Source organism: Magallana gigas, chromosome 8 (assembly GCF_963853765.1).
Source record: "Magallana gigas chromosome 8, xbMagGiga1.1, whole genome shotgun sequence".
In the NCBI taxonomy this organism is placed as follows: Eukaryota; Metazoa; Mollusca; class Bivalvia; order Ostreida; family Ostreidae; genus Magallana; species Magallana gigas.
In genome coordinates, this window is record NC_088860.1 from 39,863,200 (window position 1) to 39,887,597 (window position 24,398).

Sequence of the window (24,398 nt, forward strand, 5' to 3'; positions counted from 1 at the left end):
TATTCCAGTTATTGAATTATCTGCATTTAGTTGACAAAATTATTATTAGTTGCTGTTTTTCTATGTTTTGATAACTTATTCCTTTTATTTTTTATCAATCTTTGATGGCCATATTTAAGTTATTACTAGTCATTACTTTACTAAACTTGCATGGATGGCATCTTATGATACATATACAGCTGACATGCTTGAATGCTGAATATGAGCCATCAATTTTAGATGATGAAAGAGGTTAATGTTTTTAGAGCAAGTGAAAGTTATTTGGGCATGTGCCCTTAAATAGAAACATCTAAATGCTTTACTACACTTAAATGGATGATACATTTTCTCATACTGAAGTACTTAATTGTCTTTAATGCTGAATCTGACCCATAGATTTCAGGTGCTTGAGTTGTTTAATGTTTTTGAACAGGTTATATTTTTTGGAGCAGGTGCCCTTTGATGGTCATTACTAAGTTATTAATTACTAGTCCTTACTACAGTAAACTTGCATGAATGGTATATCTTATGATACTTTAAATGCAAATGACATGCTTGGATCAGTTGGATGTTTGGAATCTGAGCAGTCAATTTCAGATGATGGAGGAAGTTAAGGTTTTTGAAGCAGGTCAAATATTTGGAATCAGGTGCTTTTTGATGGCCACATCTAAGTAATTATTGGTTCTACTCTTTGCCAAATTTTGCTGGATGATGCATCTTGTGGTAATTATGCACCACAAGGGAAAGGGGAATTGGCCATTAATGAATTGCTGTTTTCGAAATAGTTTGTGAATTTTTATCATATTAATACCCCCCCCCCCCCAAAAAAATACTTAATTTGTGCAATTTGAAGATTGAGTTATCAGGCTTTGAATTCAATATTATGCCAACTTAGATATACATGTATTCAAGATCTTTCACATAGAGTTCATGATGTGAATGATTGGTCATGGCAAATCATTTTTATTACAAGTCTTGTCAGTTGTGAAATCATAAGTTATTGAGAAAGAATGATTTGGGCCACTTTTTTTTTTCAATTTTTTTCATAACTGCTGCAAATCTATTTTTAAAAAATTGACATTAATGTATATAATTGTTACTTTCTTGCAGATAGTGACTCAGACCCATTTGACTTAAATGAGTCATCTTTGGTGGAAGACTCATATAGCGATAGTCTCTCCTCTGTAGGTAAGAATTCATCATACATTTCTTTATTCATCTAAGTTTTTTAAGGGGACCAAATTAGTGACGTCTGTATTGGGTATCTTCTATGGGATGATTAAGGAGACCAATAAAGTGATATATGTGTACTTTATATTTTGTGTGTCTTCTTTGGGATGATTAAGGGGACCAGTTAAGTTTCTTATTAAAGAGTAGGTCATAATCATGTTGTTTATCCTATATTATATGATTAAGGGACCTATTTATAAATGTGTTTTTTATCATATTAAATGATTCTTATTTGAGATGATAAAAAGAACTAATTCAATAACCTATGTATATATACGCTACATTTTGAGTATCTTTGTTGGTATGATTATGGAGACCAATTTAGTATCTTTTGTTTTATACTTTACATTTTATGTATCTGTTGGAATGATTAAGGGGACCACTTTTGTATATCTTTGCTGGGATGATTAAGGGGACCAATTTCATATCTTTAGTTTGTGTACTTTAGATTTTGTGCATCTTTGTTGGGATGATTTAAGGGGCCATTTCAGGTACTTATCTGTGTTTTATTTTGGGTAGCTTCCTTCCAAGTTGGGATAACTATAAGAGGACCAGCTCTTAGTCCTACATACACTATTCTTACTTAACATAACTTACAGGGAATTGGACACGATTTGAGGTCAAAATTTTACTTTTTTATGTTTAAAATGGTTTGAATGTGCATTATGAATGATCAGACAAAATTTGAATGTTAGGAGTCAAATTACAAGCTAAATACAGAGATGAAAACTCATTTTTACGCAAAAAAACATCTCAAGTCTTGTGTTTGTTTACAGATAATGTAAAGTAAAGTTAGTCACAAATGACTTGTGGCAAACAAGATAATTTGATTTAATATGTTCATAAATAATAATATTGTCAGCAAAGAAAGAAACACTTGATCAAAATTTATACAATACAACACATAGTAAACAATAACAAAACTTGAGCTTTGTTTTCAAAACAAAGAATTCTAAACTCTTTCCTTGCAGGTTACTCGATATTGACTTTCAAATTTAGATGAAGCCTTAAAGATAACCATGCATATTTACAATTCTAAACATTATAAATGGAGAACCAAATATGAAAAATTGTAGCTCAAATCGTGTCTTGGTCCCTTTAAAAATATATATCGCTTCTGATAATGTAATTTTTAAGGGCATTGGGTAATCAACAAGTTGTCTATCAAATACTACTTGAAAACTACAGCAATTCTTTTTTTATGTTGGCCATAATAATCAGAAACACACAAATCCAAATAGCATAGCTTATATATATATGCCGGTAGTTTTATACAGAGCTCTTCTTTTAAAGGAGACTGATATTGTTGAAAAATGGCAATGACCATCTAGCCCTCTTAAACCGAAGTTATGCCTAATGATGTGACATGAGGCAGTCAAGTGCATGCAATTCACAAAACTTAAAACCCTTTAAATGATTAATTTTATAAAACCTGTTTCTAGGATGTACAGATTCTTACTATTTCCTTACATTAATCTTTCAACAAAATCTTTTTACAGTTCCTCTTTCTGAACTGAACGCACTGTCTTGGTAAGTAAAGCAGAACTTAATGTTGAAAGAATTTAACTGATGTGTTATACTGTTTCGAAATAATGGAAAGAAATCTAAATAGTGTCACATTCTTAAATTAGGTTATTCAAGGTTAAAAACAATTCTTTGCATATTTATATTATAGTGATGTTTTGTGCAAGTACTATGCCTAAATAGTAGTCAGGGTTTGATATATAGTGCACGAGCCTGTATCAAACTCTGACCACTATTTAAGCATAGTATATGCACAACACTATTATTATTATTATGCCGACTGTTGAATATACTGGCGTGCCTTTCGATAAGTAGCTGTGACGTTCGAGTGTTGTCTAGTCACCAGAAAGGCAAACGTTTGTTCATTCAAATGAATCAATTGATTTGATTGATTATTTAATCAACAAGTTGCTGTTCAATAAATAAATTAACAAACGTTTAATATGTTCTTTTCAAGAAATGAGATGCAAGGGACTCTACCGAGGAAACTTCAGTTGTTTAGCAGACAAAATCTTATTTAATTTTTCCCTATATATTCCTATATCAAGCATCATTTAGAATAGGGTTTTCTGGATTCTCAAGTACAATTTCGTTCACAAATGTTTAATCAATTTGTTCAAATGTTTATTTGAAACTTTAGCTTTAGAATTCCCGTCAGTATTATATGCTTTTGGAAAGGTTATTTATATTCATTGTTCGATGTCAATCGTATGTATCTACGTTTCATAAATGTAAAAACCGCGGTTGTCATCCCTTTGTATACTATGCGAAAATAGATGAGTATTGAATATATATAGAGAAAATGACAGAAGGCATAATGATGATTTATTCAAGGTTGGCAAAATTGTGTCATTTTTCGGATGAAAAATATTTACAATGTTCACACTGTTGATCATTATTCATAAGTAGTATCCTATTTCATACTTGGCTCAATTTGGAATTCAGAAAATTGATATCTAAATATTTTGGTTTGGAAAATGATCCTAGTTTTCATATTCTTTATTAGGAAGGAATGTGATGCTGAAAGGCCCATTTCATCACTGGCAGGTAATGTTGAAAAAAATGGTTGTGGGAATGTACAGCAAGATTGTTGTTAGAATTGAATAATTTTTCATAAAGTGATTCTTTAAATTGATTTATGTTTCTTCTCAAAGTAGGTTAATTTTGGCTAATTGTTTTAATTTATCAATATTTGGTTTGCTCTAACTTAAAATTGATTTTTATGAATTTTTTGAACACAGCAGTCAAAGAGGACACTAGAATTGCCAACATGCCCCTAGTATCGTCAATGACAGTCCAAGAGGACACCAGTAATGCTGAGATACCCAGAGTGTCATCCATGATTGTCCAAGAGAACACCATGAATGTGGAAATGTCCAGAGTGTCACCCTTGACTGTCCAAGAGGACATCAGTAATGCCAAAATGCCCAGAGGGTCATCCCTGACTGTCCAAGAGGACACAAGTAATGTTAAGATGTCCAGATTGTCATCCTTGACTGTCCAAGAGGACACCAGTTATGCCGAAATGCCAAAAGGATCCTCCTTGACTGTTCAAGAGGACATCAGAATTGCCAACATGCCCCTAGTATCGTCAATGACAGTCCAAGAGGACACCAGTAATGCTGAGATACCCAGAGTGTCATCCATGATTGTCCAAGAGAACACCATGAATGCGGAAATGTCCAGAGTGTCACCCTTGACTGTCCAAGAGGACATCAGTAATGCCAAAATGTCCAGAGGGTCATCCCTGACTGTCCAAGAGGACACAAGTAATGTTAAGATGCCCAGAGTGTCATCATTGACAGTACAAGAGGACACCAGTTATGACGAAATGCCAAAAGGATACTCCTTGACTGTTCAAGAGGACACCAGTTATGCCGAAATGCCAAAAGGATCATCCTTGACTGTTCAAGAGGACACAAGTTATGCTAAGATGTCCAGATTGTCATCCATGACTGTCCAAGAGGACACCAGTTATGCCGAAATGCCAAGAGGGTCATCCTTGACTGTCGAGGACACCAGTTATGCCGAAATGCCCAGAGGGTCATCCTTGATTGTCCAAGAGGACACCAGTTATGCAGAAATGCCCAGAGTGTCATCATTGACAGTACAAGAGGACACCAGTTATGCCAAAATGCCAAGATGGTCATCCTTGACCGTCCAAGAGGACACCAGTAATACTGAGATGCCCAGAGTGTCTTCCATGATTGTTCAAGAGGACTCCAGTAATTCTGAAATGCCAAATGGGTCATCCTTGACTGTTCAAGAGGACACCAGAAATGCAAAGATGTCCAGATTGTCATCCATGACTGTCCAAGAGGACACCAGTAATGCCGAAATGCCAAGAGTGTCTTCCTTGACTGTCCAAGAGGACACCCAAGAGGACACCAGTAATGCCGAAATGCCATTGAAAGGTATTTATATTTATTATTGTTGTAAATTGTGTAAGTTATTTAAAAATTTAAAAGAGGAAAGATGCATATCTTCTAAACATGATTGACATGATCAATATTAATTTATTTCTGTGACAAATAACCTATTTTCTCAATTATTTAAGATAATTTCTTATGGAAAGTTGTCAAGTTTTTGGAATTTGTTAACTTTGGTATCTTTGGTATTGAAACCATATTCATGATACATGTAGTTGGAAAAAAAAGCTATTCAATTAAATAGCATACTGGTTACATGTTGATTATATATCAAGTGATCAATAGAATGTGTAGTGTTTATTTTTTTTTTTACATAAGTGTGTTTTAACCAATATTTACTTCATGCTATTGACAGGTGACATGCTATTGACAGGTGACACAAATAGCTGTAAATCAGAAAATGCATCACAGAAGAAAACCAATGTGTACAAGGTATGTCTGCTCAGACATAAAATATATGTAAATAATGGTCCCAACATGCATGAATGAGTTTACTTTTTGAATGAACCACAGAGCTAGTTTTACATACATTACAAAGAGTTATTTTGATTATCCAGATGTTTAGGCAGGTTAAGATTTTAGAACTTCTCCAATTGTGTAATTGTCTCGGAGCCTGTTACACGATGAAATAAATCATGTTCATCCCCAGTCAAACTTGCACTGTTGATAGAATTATTAATGGGTTATATAAATAGAGGCAGCTTCAGATAAAGAACTTGGTCTTGATTATTTGGATGCTGGGCAGTCATAGGTTCTAAGAGAGTCAGAATCTTTGCCAAGAACTTCAAGCAGTGCCCCCAGGCCCCTATCTCTAAAAAAAAATACCCCCATGAAATTTTTACAATATTTCCATATTCATTTATTTAAGTGCTCTATTTTTCAGAAACCTGACAGGTACTGTGTGTACTGTAGGCAAGTTATCCACAATGGCAAACTGAAGAGGCATATAATGAGGAAACACAAATCAGAACCCGAAGTTGCGGAAGTTTTGAAAAAAAGTACCATGCAACAAAACATTTTCTTTGACAGAAAGCGCAAGGATGGAATATATGAATATAACGTACTTTTAATCTCAGACAACAGAGATCCATTGATGAGAGAAAGACAGCCAAACCAAAAGGATCAATTGCGTGTTTGTGCTTCATGCAAAAGTTTTGTGTCCAGTAGGTTTTTTTACAAGCATAAATGTATTGTCTCTCAGCCTGATCCAGTCAAACCCAGATTACTACAGAAAGCAAAAACCAGAATGGATGATGATAAACAGTTCAGGGAAATATTGAACAGTTTTCGTGATGGCCAAGTTGGTGAGTTATGCAGGTCAGATCCAATGATAAAGCTGATAGGTTTCAGGCACTTCAATTTAAGAAGACATGAAACAGGAAAAGAAAATGAAGTGAAAAGGGTAGTTATGGCAGAAATGAGAGAATTAGCTCGACTTTACTTAACATTTTGTGACATAAGTGGTGAATCAGAAACAAATTCTGTGGAAACAATGTTTAATAGAAGTCATTTACAAGATCTCTATGATGCTATTGACCAACAGGTTTCTATTGTTGATGACCACACTGAAAGGAAAGAGAAACATGGACAAAAACTATTCTTGAATGCAATTATTCTAAGATCTATCAAAGCATTGCATGGGCATTTTGCGGAAACAATGCAAGACGCAAAGGCTAAAGAACTGAAAATTTTCAAGGATGCATACAAATTCAAGTCATGTGAGTTATTCTCAGGTGCACGGCAAATGTGTGTTAAGAATAGCATGGAGAAATTGAGAAAACCTGAAAATCTTCCAAAGGAGACTGATATACAGATACTGAAACGCTATATAAGTGAAGAAATTTCTGAAAATGTTTCCAATTTTACCATGGAAAGATATACATGGCTTAGAACTTTGATTGTAGCAAGACTGACGCTGTTTAATGCAAGGCGAGGTGAAGAGGCATCTAGAATGTTGAGAGCAGAGTGGGAAGATGCTGAGCAAAATGTCTGGGTTCTGCAGGAGCAGGTAGAAAATGTGGAAGATGCGGCCGAAAAGTTCCTGGTCGGACAGTTTAAACTTGTTTACCTTAAAGGGAAAGGTAAAAAGTTTGTTCCAGTTCTCGTTCCAAAAGATTTGGTTCCAGGAATAAGACTTCTTATCCAATATAGAACCTTGTATGGTATCTCTGCAGAAAACCCATTTTTATTTGCAACAAAATCTGGGAAGTCACATTGTTCCGGTTGGCATGCTCTAAAAAATGTGTGCAGTAGAGCAGATGTCAGTATGACCATAAATGCAGGCAAAATGAGACATAGACTGTCCACTATATATGCAAGTCTACACATGCTACCACAAAACCAGGAAATATTTTTGGATCATATGGGACATGAGAAGGAAATTAATAAAGACAACTATCAGTGCCCAGCTGGAATTAGGACTCTGCGTGTAATGGGACGCATGCTGACTGATGCAGATGAAGGTATTTAAAATCTTTGTTCAAAATGAATGCAATCAATATCAAATGGTAGATTTTTAAACCTAAGCCTCAGCTTTTGTCCTTTTGATACCCCCTGCAACATTTAGTTTTTAATTCATCTGAGCCGAAGTGAGCTTTTCTAATTTGTCCAACGAATTTGAAACGTTCACATTCCATCTTCTTCTATGGAACCATTTTGCCACTTTCAACCAACTTGGTACAAAGAATCCTTGGCGACAGGCTTTCATGGTTTATTTTTCATATGAAAGGAAGATAATTGCGGTTGGGCAAAAAATGTGCCTGTCATTACAAATAATAATAAAATCACTATATTTTAATACTAAGAGGGTTCGTCATGACCACCATTTTGAATTTTGTATTTTAGTGTTTGATTTTTTCTACTTTGAGCCTACAATGAGCCAATCCAGGGGATAAGCCAAGTCTTGTGCATCAGACAAAAAAATAGCCTATGCCCGAAAAAATACGGTATACCAAAACTGAATTCATGAAAACCAGGAGGCCCTCTACCAAAATTATAAATGTCAGAGTAGGGGTTTTAACTCTAGGATGGGGCTAAAATGGTTATATAGAACCATTGCACATAATGTTTTAATCTCCATTTTCTTACTGGCAATGAATTGAAACTTACTGCATATTTAGTAAAGCCCTGAACCAGTAAATTTCATGTCCCCTTGGGTGGGATGGGAAGGGGGGAGGGTTAAAGGTAAATGAAGTTTTCTTCCCTTGCTTGTTCATATCTAAAAATGAATCATTGTAAATAATGTAATGATTAAAAGAGTTATACAAGCATTAAATTATGAGATTCCTCCACAGTTCTGTGTGTGGGCTATGGTACTTTGGTGAGTGTTATGTCCTGTTGGCCTCTTGTTAAATTGTTGTAGTATTTTTAACTATACTAGCATTCTTATTGTTTCCACTTGCAATAATTTGAACACCGAAGATACAAGGGGCTTTAAATGATGAGATAAACAATTCTCATGTCCAAATATTTTTTATTATAATGACTGCATATATCTTATTTTATTATCATGGCAATTACTATGGTTTCATCAATATTTGTTAAATACAAATTTTTTTGGATTTCATTGTTGATTGAATCAACAAAATATGATATTCGTTGAAGTGCAACTTTTAATAATAATCTGTATTGTTATGAACATTATCCAATAATTTACTTATCCTTTAAACTGTGATATTCATTTTATCAATGAATATTGTTGCTCACGAAAATTGATGAAACCACAGTATTTTCATTTTTGGCTATTGTTCTGTAGGTGAGCAATATGGTCCATGGTTCTCTTGTTTAAAAGATGCAAATTAGTTCAGTTGGTCTTGCCCATTTCAATTTTTTTTTAACATGTACGTGTGAACTGGCTTGACCTTACATGTAAGTGTTATTTGCCAACCTATTCAGTAAGCTTGTTTGATGTGACTAACCTTTGCTTATGCAAATATATTGATTTTAAGTCGTATTTTTATGGCAGTTCTGATTGCCAACTGATAAGCAATATCTTAGATATGAGTCATGTCAAATCTGCTTGATTTCTTCGTATAGTAATCTTCTATTTATTAGACCTGCCTTTTCTATTCATTTTTATTCATTAAAAGAACAAACTAGTTAAAAACTCGCTTTTAATGGATCTAAAAATGCATTGATCATGCATCAAAATTACAATATAAAATCATCAAAGCTCTTAACAAAAATCAGGATGTCCCTTTCTTCCCTCTTATTATATATTTTCCAAAATTCATTCACTTGTAATTTTAGGAAAGGATATGTCAGTTTCTAAAGAGGTTTCTAAGAAGGTGGAAGAAGAGGCCAGTGAAGGTATTACATTGTATTGTCATCATCATATTACTGCTCTTTTCAAATTATTATTATGAGGGAGAAAAACAGTTACAATTTAAACGCATAATTGAATGACACTTAATATGTTCAGTGTCAGTAGTATTTATAGGTGGTTTTTAACTAAAATTTGATGTCTTCATACAACATGAACAAACAATGCAATTGTCTTTATTTACTAGAATTGGATGATATGGAATCATCACAGGGTCCAGAAATTGATATGGATGGTAAGTTGTGACCAAATCTAAATGTACAGCTTTAAATCTGAGCATTTAATGCAAGAACATCTAGTAAATCCCAAAACTGAATGACAAATGCCAAATTGTATGGTAAAGGGCTGTTACTTGGTTCAAGGAAGGGCTAGGCTCCTCTTCATGGGAGGGGGGAATAAATATCTCTTAATGCTTTTTTTTTAACAACTTGTTATTATTGTTATTATTTTATTGTTGTAAAAACTATAGTACAGTGCTGCCATAGTGAAAGTTGACAAGGATAGGATAGGATACAGGACGCACAATACATGATAGAAATATAGAAGTTAAATCCTATCCTATCCTATCTTTTTCTGCATCCAGTAGCCAATCAAATTTCATAATGTTTTTGCAAAACGAAAATCAGTGTATTTATTACCTTACAGCATCAATTAATACATTTAAAACATCAATTTTATTTGTTATACAAAGTAAAACATTAATGAGTATCTAGCACTGTGCTGAATTAACTAAATGGTGAAAAATTTTGATGCGTATATTACATTTTATCAAATCGTGGATAACATAGGAAGTGTTCACAATACAGGGTATAAATTTTCAACATATTAAGTATATTTCTATCGCTTCGTGTACAGAACGCAGCAGTTAAACTGTTTTAATTGACTGTCATTTCGAAAAATACAGAAATAAACACGAAACATACTTTATGTGTGCACTCATATGTTCACGTTCACATAATGTCTACGATGCCCGATAACTTGGACGTATATTCCTGCCTGATAATTAAGTGATCAGATTGAATTAAGTAATGTCAACTCACCATAAATTCGTACAAATTCATATTTTAACAAAATCAAATGATTAAACAATTTTGATTGATTCAAGTAAATATGAATTCCCGTATCGACAGAACATCAATCACTCAGAATTTAAACGATACGGAAAAGTACCTGGTAATTGATAAAAATATTAATCAATAATTCCTTGCATCTATATTAGTTGTTTTATTTGCATTTTAGCAGTTTATGATATGAACATCAAATAAAAACAAAACCATAATTGTGTACCTGTCTATTAACATAATTTTGTACATTTCACATACTATTTAATTTATCGATGCACTGGTTAAAATGCTACATCGCTCTGAAAATCCTCAAGTTTATGTACCTGTATTAATTGGATCTTTTAAGCATAATATTAGTTGATAAAGTCATGAATTTCTTTTTTTTCGTTTCATTTATCTTTTATTCCTAAATATGGACTGTATGGGACAGGATAGGACAGAGCTGGTTTGCAGTATAGGATGCATGATACAGGATATAGGATAGAATAGGATTGTTTTGTTTTGTTTTGTTTTGTCAACTTTCATTATATCAGTGCTGTAATAGGAAAAACATATTTAATATTCAGTCGATCGACTTAAAGGGACTTGGACACGATTTGACTTTAAAAAAATTAAATCTCATTTTTCTATTTTCAATGTTTATACTTATAAATATAGAAGTTTATAATGCTACGTCAAATATCAAGTTATTGGCAAGATACAGAGTTCATAATTCTTTGTTTTGTAAACAAAGCTCAAATATTGTCATTTTTTACATATGTGTTATATTGGTGTAAGTTTCAATCAGCTGTATCTTTCTTTTGTTGATAATAGTATTTATGAATATATTGAATTAGTTTAAATTGTTTTTTACATGTCATTTTGTCTAAGAAATGGTCATTCTCTACATTACACTTTTTGCAAACAACTGTAAGACTTGAGCTTTGTTTACATAACAATCAATTTTTACCTTTGTATCTCGCTTGTAACTTGATTTTAACATTCAATATTTTTGTCAATCATTTAAAATGCACAAGTTAACCATTTTATACGAAAAAAATAAAAATAAGAATTTTGATCTCAAATTGTGTCCAAGTCCCTTTTAAGTGCTCCTGTACCTGCAGTGTTTTATGAAAATCAAATCATTTGGTTTTATTTTAGGGGGCATCATAAAAAATTAATTACCGGTACCTATCTTTACTATATTACCAGATTTTTAAACATCCCAAATTGTTTTGATTGGTAATTTGTTATTTGGTTTAATATTGGTAAATGGTATCAAAACAATTTGTAAAGACATGGCAAGCACAAAAGCATGTGCAACAAAATCCAAAGTTGGTCACCTTAGTTTTAAATTCTTAATGTTAATATTACTTATGTAAAAGCAACTTGAATGACAGATGATGTGAAACCATATATTTAACATATCACATAGGCCTATGATTAATTTGTCTTTTTTCCTACTTAGATGAAATTCTAGAGTCAAAAGAGAAGAACAACCCAAAGACTGGTAAATATTTATGTATTATTAATGTCAATGTATTTTGGGGCAAAATAGAATTACTGTTTGTTTGGAATTGCCTCCAGCCTAATTGAAACAGTAACTATAATCACCCCTTCCTTCCCCACCCCTGCTAAAAAAAAATTGCATATTTTTCTTAATTGTTTACAAGTTAGTTCAGTTGAGATGTCAGATAATGTTTGAGGTGGAAAACTTCTCCTTTATGCATATATTTCCATTCAAGTAAATGGTGAAGTAAAGATAAAGTAATGGGATAAGCAGTTTTAGTAAAGATGATACATGGAAAAAGATAGTAGTGGAATCAGACAAGTCTGACATGTCAAAATTGAAATAAATATGGAGGGGACAGTTCAGTTATTATCAGAATTACTTGGATCAGAAATATTTTATCCCAGCATTGAATAGTAAATGATCTCCATCAGTTTGACAAGACTTTGGAGTATGTAACTTTTAAATATTATAGTTAAAATGTTAATTTGATACTTTTTCAGTGAGTCAAAAATTCGTTACATCACATCCTGCAAAGCATAACATGAATCATTTTCATTTCAACATGTTGGACTTGACTTATTTCATTGTTTTTTTCTGCCAGTATCTTTTTCCATGCTATGCTTCACTATCTGTCAAAAATCGGCAGTAAAGAAATGGAATAAAGTTTAATCATATATGAAGATTGAATGACAAGAACAAAGATAAGAAACATTTCCTGTTTATTGATGTTTCTACTGTGAAATCATTAAATTTCGTAGGGGCCAATTTTCGTGGATTGCTTAAATTTTACAGGTTCATGAGGACGTAATTTCGTGTATTCACTGAAACCTACAAAGGAAATATGACTTTTTGTATCCTAATATATTAATTCGTTGAGGATGTTAATTCGTGGTTGAGAGGTACCCACGAATTCCACGAAAATTGAGCCACCACGAAATCTAATGGTTCTACAGTATTTATCAATTTTTCAAACGAATTTGAAAAAGAAATTTCCTTCCTCTCTCCTGGATCTGAAAACCCTAAGGTGGCAATTCCAAACAAACAATTTTTAACAGGGTTTTCTGAAGGAAAAATCCAGTTTTTGAAACTGAAAATGGGGGGCGGATGGGTGACTGCCAAAAGGGTACTCCTTTTGTATTGATAATTCCTCCTAAGTTTTTAAAAGAAGAAATTTACATATAAATAAAAACTCATAGAATAACCAAAAAATATATAAATATAAGTAATAAGGAATCATTATTTGAATATTATGAGGTGAAAATTTTGGTTGAGGCGTTATCAAATCTATCATAAAGCCCTTTGGGCTTTATTAGATTTGATCATGCTCGATCAAATTTATCACATCAAAATACTCAAAGAATGATTCTTTATTCCTTAAATATAGACAATATTGTACTTTATTTATAGATTATAAAGTGTCTTAATTTTCTGGATTGGATATCAATTTAGGATTGACAAATGTATAATGGATACTGTTCACACAAAAGAAAACCTGGTTTGCTGTCATTTTGACAGCTTTTTTCTTGTTTAAGTATGGCCCTGAATTTTTTTTTGGGGGGGAGGGAGGGGGCAGGTTGTGTTGATGACAATTTCATAAGGTATGCGCTTTTGCAACCCAAGATGGCCAATGAATATATAAAAAAGCCCTCCCGCATCTATTTATTTATTACTTTAAAAAAAATTGCCACCATCCTCCATTTTTTTTAGGAGAAATTTGGCCGAGAAACGTAATGTTAATTTTACATCACCTAACCAAACAAATTTGAATTATCAATGTTTTTTTTTCTGTATTTCAACAGTGAAATGGTCAAAGGAAGATACAGCCAATTTGAAATCCTTTTTCAGGAAGTACATATTGACTCAGAAAGACCATAACACAGGCAATCTACCATGTAAGTTACACTTTGCTCATGAACTGTAAATTAAAGGTGATCATCTGAATTGTAACTTCAAGCGAACCTGGCTAATGACATGTAGTTGTAGCTGTTAGCCATCCTGTCTGTTGACTATTTTGTCACAAGACCACTAACTGCATGAGAATAGACTTAAGTTAAAGTTTTTATTGCAATGTGATTCCTGCAGGATATGATTGTAGCGACAAGCCAAAAAATACATAACCTGCATTAGATGTAAAATAATTCTTATATAATATTTTATATTATAATTTAAATTTTACATCATAAAGTTATGTAAAATTTAACTCAGTTATTTTTCATTTAGAAAACATTGAGTGCAGGCTTGAAAAATGAAAACCTCTTAAATAAAGATTTATCAATACAAGACTAAATACTCAAAATTTTGAATCATTTTGGACCAAATTTAACTCTTATCATATATATAGACCTTTTAATCCTGGGGGTAGGGTGGGCAACAATGGGGGAGGGTTGACTATAAAGGTTGAATTTAGATTTAAAAATTATTTGATATTATATATTATTATATACATTTTATATTATAAATTTACATAAAAATTGCAGGCAGTTGTTTTTCGTTCACAGAACTTTAAGCAGAGGCCACGCATATGGATAATACTGATAAATATAAATTGTTCTCACTTTTTTGATAATTAGATATTGAATAATTAAATTGTTGTCATTCAATTGTTGAAATTTATCTTATAAGTTAATAGCAAATTCAGAAATTCATATGTTCACATTAACTATGATTGACCTAAATGATGCTGATTATGTTTTGCCTCTCCATGAGGCAAAGTCTGTCCTCTAGACATAAGTCATGTGACAAAACAGACAAATTGACCCTTGAAAACAGACATGTTCAAAACATGGGACCTAAAAACACTTGTTGCTGACTGTGGTGGACAGATTGTTGCTAAAATAAGTTTAGATATATTAAAAAAAACCATTGATACTGGCGACTTGTTAAAGGTAGCCATAATGGAAGGTGTGGCTGAATTTTAGACTTGTTCATATGTATAGAAGAATTATAAAATTGGTTTAATGTGGCCTCAAATTTTGCCATGGCAATACATGAAGGTTATAAAACAGCTTTAGATTTAAGATATGGGCTTTGTTTACATTGTAATGAATTGTGTGTAATGAGTCTTGCTTATAAATCAATAACTAAAACTTTTTAAAAAATTAGCTCACTGAGAGTATTGCATAAACAATACACGTTCCCTACTGGTACCCCTTTAATTAAGAATGGCAAAATTTTGAGACCTTTTGTATTAAATATCCCCCATCATAAATGTTGAAATTTTCAAAAATTAAAGACTTCTTGTATAGTATGAAATTATGAAAAATAATTACAACAAACAGCTAGCAACCTTGAAAATCCATTTTAAAAATACATATTCGAAGCGAAGCAGACACAGTCGATGTTGAAATTAAATACAAAGTGGGTAAACTAATAGTCTTTATTTTATCTCGTATAATTTTGCCAAGTTAATTGTTTCCTGCTAGAGGAATTCCCTGTCATACTCAATATCATCACAGTCTTCTGTACTCCGAACCTCAAACCAAACTTTAATATTTAACAGCCCAGACACGATAACACTGGATTGTTATAATACAAAAAAAAAAACTGCCGATAAAATGTACAGCACAATGCTTGACACAGTTTACAGAACTTTTTTGTTTGTAAGAAATGATAAAAGTAATGATACATGTACATGATATTATTACTGACCACATACTGGCCTCATTTATTGAGTACATACACCGAATCCAGTCATTAAAAAAATTGGAATGTAAAAATCAATTCTCTCAAAAATATGACGACCAGAGGCTACTAAAATGTATACTTGATCTGTTGTTTGACATTATGAAGCAAGTTCATATTATTCTTCAAACCCATAATGAAAAAAATTGTGAAAAACTGAAGTGGGATAGACAGATGGAGAAAAAAGCTCTAGTTCCCTTCAGTGAAGTCGGTTGGGGAATTTGTTACCGAATTTAGGATTATTTCATTGAGATTGATCAAAATATTAATGTTTAAAATGATGACTTTATGCCTATGACTTTATGCCTATTTATGTGGTGTTCATAAACATGTTTTTAAAAATATAATATCAATGACAAATCATTCACTCCTCTTTATTTTTTACAGGTAAGAAAGAAATTGAAGACTTCCTGCAGACAAATAACATCTCATCATTAGATGGTCTTCATATGAAGACAAAAATTTCTAAAGCTAGAACAAAGATTTTTAATGAGAGAAAAACGGCGAGGCTAAGAACTTCCAAAAAACTCGCAGAGTTGGAGTTGGTGGCTGTATGAACAATTTAGAAATGAACATGTCTTGTGAATTTCTATAGTCTGTCCCAAGATATTTTTGCCGCATATTTTCTTAAATTACTCAATATTTATAAATACCTCTTGGTTCAAACGATGTTCATTCAATAGTATGGAAAAATTCCAAGATTTCCTCTTTGAAACGCCCCCTCTAGCTTGTCGGGTATCAGTACACTGCTAAAAATAAAAAGTCTACGAGGTTTTTCCATTGCCAAGGAGATGAAGACGCCCGGATGATAACGTTGAAAAATTGCGCGAGGTGTCCCGAGTACTTCCGAATAGAGAAAAGATGTCAACATTCCCCATTATAAATCTCCGTAGGAAATCTGTTTTCGTTCCTGTGAATTTTTACGAGGGAAAAATGATAATGTATGAATGAAATTATCTTGGGAATTTTCCCTTTCATCGATTTTAATTGCACTTCAGTCACAGGTATGTGTATTTTTATTTAAAATCGTTCAAATATGCAGCATAAATATCTTGGGACAGACTATAGTCAGATATTAGCAATTAGTACACCTCATGGGGGAGTGGTCACGATTTTGGTCAGATTTTTATTTTTGTATTTTTAGCTCACCTGAGCTGAAAGCTCAAGTGAGCTATTCTGATCACATTTTGTCTGTCGTCTGTCCGTCCGTCTGTCCGTAAACTTTTCACATTTTCAACATCTTCTCAACAACTACTGAGCCAATTTCAACCAAACTTGGCACAAATCATCCTTAGGCAAAGGGGATTCAAAGTTGTGAAAATTAAGGGCCACGCCCTTTTTCAAGGGGAGATAATTAGAAATTAATTAAAAATTTTGAAAATTTTCAAAAATCTTCTTCTCAATAACCATAAAGCCAGGAAAGCTGAAACTTGTGTGGAAGCATCCTCAGGTAGTGTATATTCAAAGTTGTGAAATTCATGGCCCCCGGGGGTTGGGTGGGGCCACAATAGGGGCTCGAAGTTTTACATAGGAATATATAGAGTAAATCTTTAAAAATCTTCTTCTCAGAAACTAATCAGCCAGGAAAGCTGAAACTTGTGTGGAATTATCCTCAAGAAGTGTAGATTCAAAGTTGTGAAAATCATGAGCCCCGGGGTTAGGGTGGGGCCACAATGGGGGGTCAAAGTTTTACATAGGAATTTATAGAGTAAATCTTTAAAAATCTTCTTCTCAGAAACTAATCAGCCAGGAAAGCTGAAACTTGTGTGGAAGCATCCTCAGGTACTGTAGACTCAGAGTTGTGAAATTCATGATCCCTGGGGGTGGGTGGGGCCACAATGGGGGCTCGAAGTTTTACATAGTAATATATAGAGTAAATCTTTAAAAATCTTCTTCTCAGAAACTAATCAGCCAGGAAAGCTGAAACTTCTGTGGAAGCATCCTCAGGTAGTGTAGACTCAAAGTTGTGAAATTCATGATCCCTGGGGGTGGGTGGGGCCACAATGGGGGCTCGAATGTTTACATAATTATATATAGAGTAAATCTTTAAAAATCTTCTTCTCAGAAACTAATCAGCCAGGAAAGCTGAAACTTGTGTGGAAGCATCCTCAGGTAGTGTAGACTCAAAGTTGTGAAATTCATGATCCCTGGGGGTGGGTGGGGTCACAATGGGGGCTCGAATGTTTACATAGTTATATATAGAGTAAATCTTTAAAAATCTTCTTCTCAGAAACTAATCAGCCAGGAAAGCTGAAACTTGTGTGGAAGTATCCCCAGGTAGTGTAGATTCAAAGTTGTGAAAATCATGAGCCCCGGGGTTAGGGTGGGGCCACAATGGGGGGTCAAAGTTTTACATAGGAATTTATAGAGTAAATCTTTAAAAATCTTCTTCTCAGAAACTAATCAGCCAGGAAAGCTGAAACTTGTGTGGAAGCATCCTCAGGTACTGTAGACTCAGAGTTGTGAAATTCATGATCCCTGGGGGTGGGTGGGGCCACAATGGGGGCTCGAAGTTTTACATAGTAATATATAGAGTAAATCTTTAAAAATCTTCATCTCAGAAACTAATCAGCCAGGAAAGCTGAAACTTGTGTGGAAGTATCCCCAGGTAGTGTAGATTCAAAGTTGTGAAAATCATGATCCCTGGGGGTAAGGTGGGGCTACAATGGGGGGTCAAAATTTTACATAGGAATATATAGAGTAAATCTTTAAAAATCTTCTTCTCAGAAACTAATCAGCCAGGAAAGCTGAAACTTGTGTGGAAGCATCCTCAGGTAGTGTAGATTCAAAGTTGTGAAAATCGTGATCCCTGGGGGTAGGGTGGGCCACGGGGGGGGGGGGGGAGAGAGGGGTCGAAGTTTTACATAAGAATATATAGTTTAAATCTTTAAAAATATTCTTCCCAAAAACTAATTAGCTAGGAAAGCTGAAACTTGTGTGGAAGTATCCTCAGGTAGTGTAGATTCAAAGTTGTGAAAATCATGATCCCTGGGGGTAGGGTTGAGCCACATGGGGGGGAGGGGTTAAAGTTTTACATAGGAATATATAGAGTAAAACTTTTAAAATCTTCTCAGAAACTAATCAGCCAGATAATTCTTTATAATTGTTAAGACTTTGGCTCCAGGACAATTCTTCGGCCTCACAAGAAGGTTCAGAGTTTGATGTAGCTTTATATCCCATAGATAAACAATTATTAAGGATCTTTTTGAGAACTACAATACTCATCATGTGATATGACTATAAAACCATCCTGTTAGAAAAGGGACTAATGATTATAAACATAAAAAATATCCAGGGGGAAAATGGATTTTATTTATACAGGATCTACATGTATTATTGTACATTGTCCAGATTGTTTGTATTATGACTCCATTAAGCTGATTTTATCGTACCTATTGTTCCTCAGGTGAGCGATGTGGCCCATGGGCCTCTTGTTTATTGTTTATAATGCATTAGTATAATGCATTTCTAATGACCAACCAAAATTTGAGTGTTAGTTGTAGTGTTATGAGCCAGATGCAGAGCTTCAATTCTTTGTTTTGTAAAAAGGCTTGTGTCTTATTTTTTTAATTTACATTGGTTTAATATACTGGTTAAAGTTCTTTTTCAAGCTGAATTTTTTTTATCTCCTAATTTGTTTTGTACATCAATAAACAGCTCCTTGTATTTGTCAAATTCATTTCATGTCTTAACCTGGAATTTCAAAATGTAAACAAACACATGGCACAAGTCTTGTTAACATACCAAAGAATTGTTAGCCCTGTGTCTTGCTTAAAACTGGACAACTGAAACTCAAAGTTTGGTTGACTATTAGAAATGCATTACTTGAGCATGATGAACATTCAAAATAGAAAAATAAATTTTGACCTAAATCATGACCAAGCTCCTTTTAAAACAAACATGGAACGTGGCCTATATGTACATGCAGTATTCTGTGAATTGCCATATTGTCTGCATTTTTATTGTGCTGGTTTATTGTATTTTAATACTCCACTCCAAAGGAGAGGGGGTATACTGCGTTACCCTTGTGTGTCTGTCTGCCTGTCTTTTTGTTGGTTCTTTACAAATTTCTGTCTCATTTTTTCAGGAACTATTGATTGCAAATGCTTTAAATTTTAAAACACTCTTTGTTTTGGTATGCTGTATTGTTGGATCCAAATTTGTACCAATCAGATGTGAACTTTTTGTTAAATGACGACTGTTTTTTTTAGCTTAAATTTTCAAACAAATTGTTGTCAAAAATTTCTCGGCACCTATTAATAGCAGAGGCTTAAAATTTTAACTTCTTTGTGTAAGCATGCCATATGGTGGGATCCATTTTTTAAAAAATGATGTCAACTCCCTGTTAAATATCGACTGCTTATTTTGTATATTCAGATCAGAGCGGGGGTATCACTTTTGAGTATTGGCTCACAGATATCTTGTTTGTTTGTAATGAATTGACCTTTAGAATTATGTTTCTTTTAAAAAAAATTGATATTTTTTGTTACCAAAAATAATTGCAGATGTAACCTGTACATCCCTATAGAAAAGATCTGTGTTGCAAAATGTTACATACTGCAAATAACTTGATGCCTTTTATATTAAAGGGGCATGGTCACGATTTGGCTCAAAATTTATTTTTCTTTTTAATGTTTACAATGACTTAATTAGGTATTTCTAATAATCAACCAAAAATTTGAGTGTAAACCCTCAGTCGTGGAGTTATAAGCGAGATATAGAGCTCACAATTTTGATTATGTAACCAAAGCTGAGGTCATGATTTTGTTTACATTTTAAATGTTGAGGAAAAAATTTCAGGTTTAGACCAAAAATGAATGTTACAAACGCTAGGAACTGTTTCTTTAAGTTAAATACGAATTAGTAATTAGAAAACTCAGCCTGAAAAAGAACCTTTACCGGTATATTGAACTTATGTAAACAAAAACATGGCGCGAGCCTTATCTACATTATATTTTATTGAAAATGTTTGAAACATGATTTTTCATAGTGTTCACCAAAAGTTTAGCCCCACCACACCGAATCAAACAAAGCTGTTTTTATGAAGCATCAATGAAAATATTTATATCTTGAATTTCATAATCCTGTAGGCACATTGCATGTACAAGATCTTGATCTTAAAGATGCTTTGTTTAATTTTCTAGATTTTAAAGTAAGTTATGATAATGTCGTGTGTTGGAAAAGGTGCATAGAATAAATTTAAACAAAAACATTGAGTTATTGTGAAATTGTCTACTGAAGAATTGAATGAAATAACTCTGATTAAATGGACATTTATTTAAGTAATGATGCAAACTTATGTATTAGATTACTAGTTTGATGAAACAACTCATCAATTTTCTGAATTTAATCCTATGATTATTGAGAAAAAAATGAAAGTATTTAATATTAATGATACACGGAAGATGAATAACATTTTTGTTCTGAACTTGCTTATAAGAATTTAAGTCTTAATTTGTTAAATGAGAAAAAATATTAGATTGTAATGATATTTGCATTACATTTATATATAGTAGATTATGCAATAATGAATTACTTTTATGATCAGTAGTTATTTCTTAACTTTAAATGGATGTTTAATTTAAAACTTGATTGTCTTCTGAACATCATATTATTTAGTTTTAACACGGTCTTGCTCACTTAAAAGTGCAAAGTGTTGAAAAAAAAGTTTGGTTAAGAATCACTTTGTAACTGACAGACTGCATTATATTTTGCTGAATTAAAAATTCAGCTTTGAGCTTTGATTGAATGTAGACTGGTCATTCAAGGGAGACATGAAAGACATTGACTAAAATGTTCCACATTGTTGTAATTCTCTTTGACTTTTGCTCAAGAATTTTTGAAAACAGTATAATTAATGTTTTAATTTCTATGTTGTTTTTAAAGAAATGAAGTTAGAACAAATTAAATTGTTCCTATAAAATTGTTTGAATATGTAATAAAAGAATTTTAGAAAGCCCAATTTCGTTTTTCTGGTATTTTTTAAAGTTCCCAATAGTTGTACTTTGAGATGCAGATAATGAAATGAATTAATTGGAACTTTGGTATTGTTTGAGACACTTATGTAGGCACTGAAATATCTCATACATTTGTGTAGTTATTTTTTATTTGTCACTCGCTTCTCAAAGTCAGAAAATACCTACACCTTTTCACCTTTTGACATGCCTTTAACTGAATTTTAACCTCTGTAATATTAGAGATTAAAAAATATATATAATAAAAAGTAGGAATCATCGCAAATTTAGAAATTAAAGAACTAAAGAACTGATAAGAAAAGAAGTTTCTTTATGGTAAGAAAAACTTGATGATATTATAAATTTATCCTAATGGCGGGCCTTCAGCCATGTAAGGAATGTTTCACTAAACTATTTAAAATTATCTCATTATAAATACAAAAAGAACACAATGTAACACTTTAAATGAGATAAATTAAAATTTTGGGCACCTTAAGTTGGAATATATCAATATACATCTGGTCTACTTAAAGTGCCCATTGTAAATAAATATACAAATGTCCCCGTAAACTGTGCGACATGGTTTCTAAATTTTAAGGGGACACGAAAATTGTATATTTTTTTTCTTTACGAGTTTTATGATTTTCTATAAAAAATTGGCCTTTGGTAACCATACAATTAATGTTCATGTAACTCATATAGTGTTGAGAGTAACATATCAAATTATACGAAATGTCCCCTTAAGGTTCAAAAAAATATATAGTCACCCTAAGGTTGAAAGCAGATATATATATATATATATATATATATATATATATATATATATATATATATATGTTTATGCATTTAATTGTCTTAATAAGTCTTACATCAATAATGGGATTGAATTGTATTTTTTTGGTTTGCACGTGTATTTACTTGAAATTAAATTAATTTGCAAATAAATATTAATTTGCAAATTTAAATTTAATCTAATTAAATTTTCAAAGTATTATTTGTAAGGGAGCAATTTTTGTATCTGGTTTGAATGGCCCTAAGGTAGATATTATGATGAAATGCCCAAGGACATTGCAGCTGAGTGAAAAGTTAAAAATCTTCCAATACAGTAATAGTACTGCTTACATGAACACAACTTAACACCACAATGGATGAACCCTAAATCGATTCCCAGGACTGTTGCACTTGGTATGATCTGCTCTTCAAAATGGTCAGTTAATTGCTTTATCCTTTCTGTTTTACTTATTTTTAACAGGTATCATTTAAAAGGAATAAAGAAACCCCAGATACTCCCTTTAATTAGTGAATAAAGCCACCTAGTACAGCAGTTTTGTCCCTTGTAAATGATATTAAATAAAGTAATGAAGTTACATGTTCTTTATCATATTGCTTCGAGTAATATTAGCTCTTTTATTAAACTGGAGACGGAAAATACATATAGTCCCCTCTGGGTTTTCTGTCAAGGGTTCAATGATGTGTCTCACTCAAAGCCTTTGATACATATATTTCAAATTCAATATATTTTTGATTTTTTGTACTTTGGCTTTCTAAATACTTTTGTACCAATATACATGTAAAGAATTTCCATCATTATATTATAAAAAAGTTAAATTACCAAAGAAGTCAACCACTGTCAAGGCTTTTTGATATTGTGATTGACAATTATGAATTGGCCTCTTCCACACTGGATTTTCAGTCATATCCTTATACGTTCATTTGATGAGGAAACACATATAAAAGTTTATCCCAGATACCTTACAAATAACATGAAAACCAAGTTGATTAAATAAAAGTTATTTAGCGATTCTGGCTGCGGTGATATTCGGGGGCTACCGCAGGGCCGCCTGCAACAAAAGCAAGCAAGCAAAAAACAAGCAATAATGAAACATTACGTAATCAATAGTCAAATATGACGTAATCATGACGTCATTAATGAGCAAATATGATGTCATTATGACGTTATTTATACACTGGGTAAACCCAAGTGCATTAACGTTATAATGATTATTTTAACATTACTGAAGCCATATAAATGATATAAGGAACGTTGAATTACAAGTAAATGGACAAAAGGTTTAGTTTCCAGACTTAAAATGTGCAACATGACGTGTTACATGTACGAGCGTAGAATATGTGTCGACTCTTCCATTTGTGTGTTGAGATGCGGTCGAAACATGCCACTTGCAATGGCCAAACATATCTGTTGTCTGATGCAAGTCTATAACATGCATTTACGGAAAAGCAGCCGCCACAATGGAAAGACCAAAGAATTAGTGACGGCGGCAGTACCTCAACACAGTTGGTCACAGATGCCTGAACTCGCTCAATTTTTTATCTCTTCCCTCAACTTTGATAACCTTTTTAAAAATTATCTAGCAATGCATGTTTCCCTTTTTGAAAAGAGAACACCGTCATCACAAAACAATTTTTATTTGGGTCCTCAACGTCGAATTGAGTGTTTAAAATAACTCCCACCCATGGTGTAACCAACGCTATTGCTTTTCTGTTGACTCTTTTTCTCGAGTCCTCCATAGCCCTAATGTCTTCACTATACCTCCAATTGAACCTAGGGAGCAGGTTTAGATTTAGCTTTTTTAGCATTTTAGCACGTGTGAAAAGCTTGGCTATTTGTTCCAGTGCGGCTTTGAGCTTTTCTAACAATGGCTTTTAATCAATGAGCCCCAAACTGTTTGCTCCGCAGTGTATGATTAATAATTCGGGTCATTC

At 32.9% G+C, this 24,398-nt stretch overlaps 1 protein-coding gene across 1 annotated transcript; it reads left to right on the plus strand.

The window, feature by feature from the left end:
• Positions 1 to 1,070: 1,070 nt before the first annotated feature.
• Positions 1,071 to 18,543, plus strand: LOC105317600 (uncharacterized). The gene is made up of 11 exons (XM_034462777.2): positions 1,071 to 1,167; positions 2,709 to 2,739; positions 3,740 to 3,780; positions 3,975 to 5,147; positions 5,518 to 5,594; positions 6,046 to 7,624; positions 9,411 to 9,470; positions 9,671 to 9,718; positions 11,995 to 12,036; positions 13,839 to 13,931; positions 16,108 to 18,543. The coding sequence occupies exons 4-11, from the start codon at positions 4,004 to 4,006 to the stop codon at positions 16,275 to 16,277; spliced, it is 3,213 nt and encodes a 1,070-aa protein (XP_034318668.2). The 5' UTR covers positions 1,071 to 1,167; positions 2,709 to 2,739; positions 3,740 to 3,780; positions 3,975 to 4,003; the 3' UTR covers positions 16,278 to 18,543.
• The last annotated feature ends 5,855 nt before the right edge of the window (positions 18,544 to 24,398 follow it).

Coding starts and splice junctions, on each gene's coding strand:
- LOC105317600 (XM_034462777.2), top strand. CDS start 4,004: ATGCCCCTAGTATCGTCAATGACAGTCCAAGAGGACACCAGTAATGCT. Junction 9,471..9,670: donor GGAAGAAGAGGCCAGTGAAG/GTATTACATTGT, acceptor TTTATTTACTAG/AATTGGATGATATGGAATCA. Junction 12,037..13,838: donor GAAGAACAACCCAAAGACTG/GTAAATATTTAT, acceptor GTATTTCAACAG/TGAAATGGTCAAAGGAAGAT.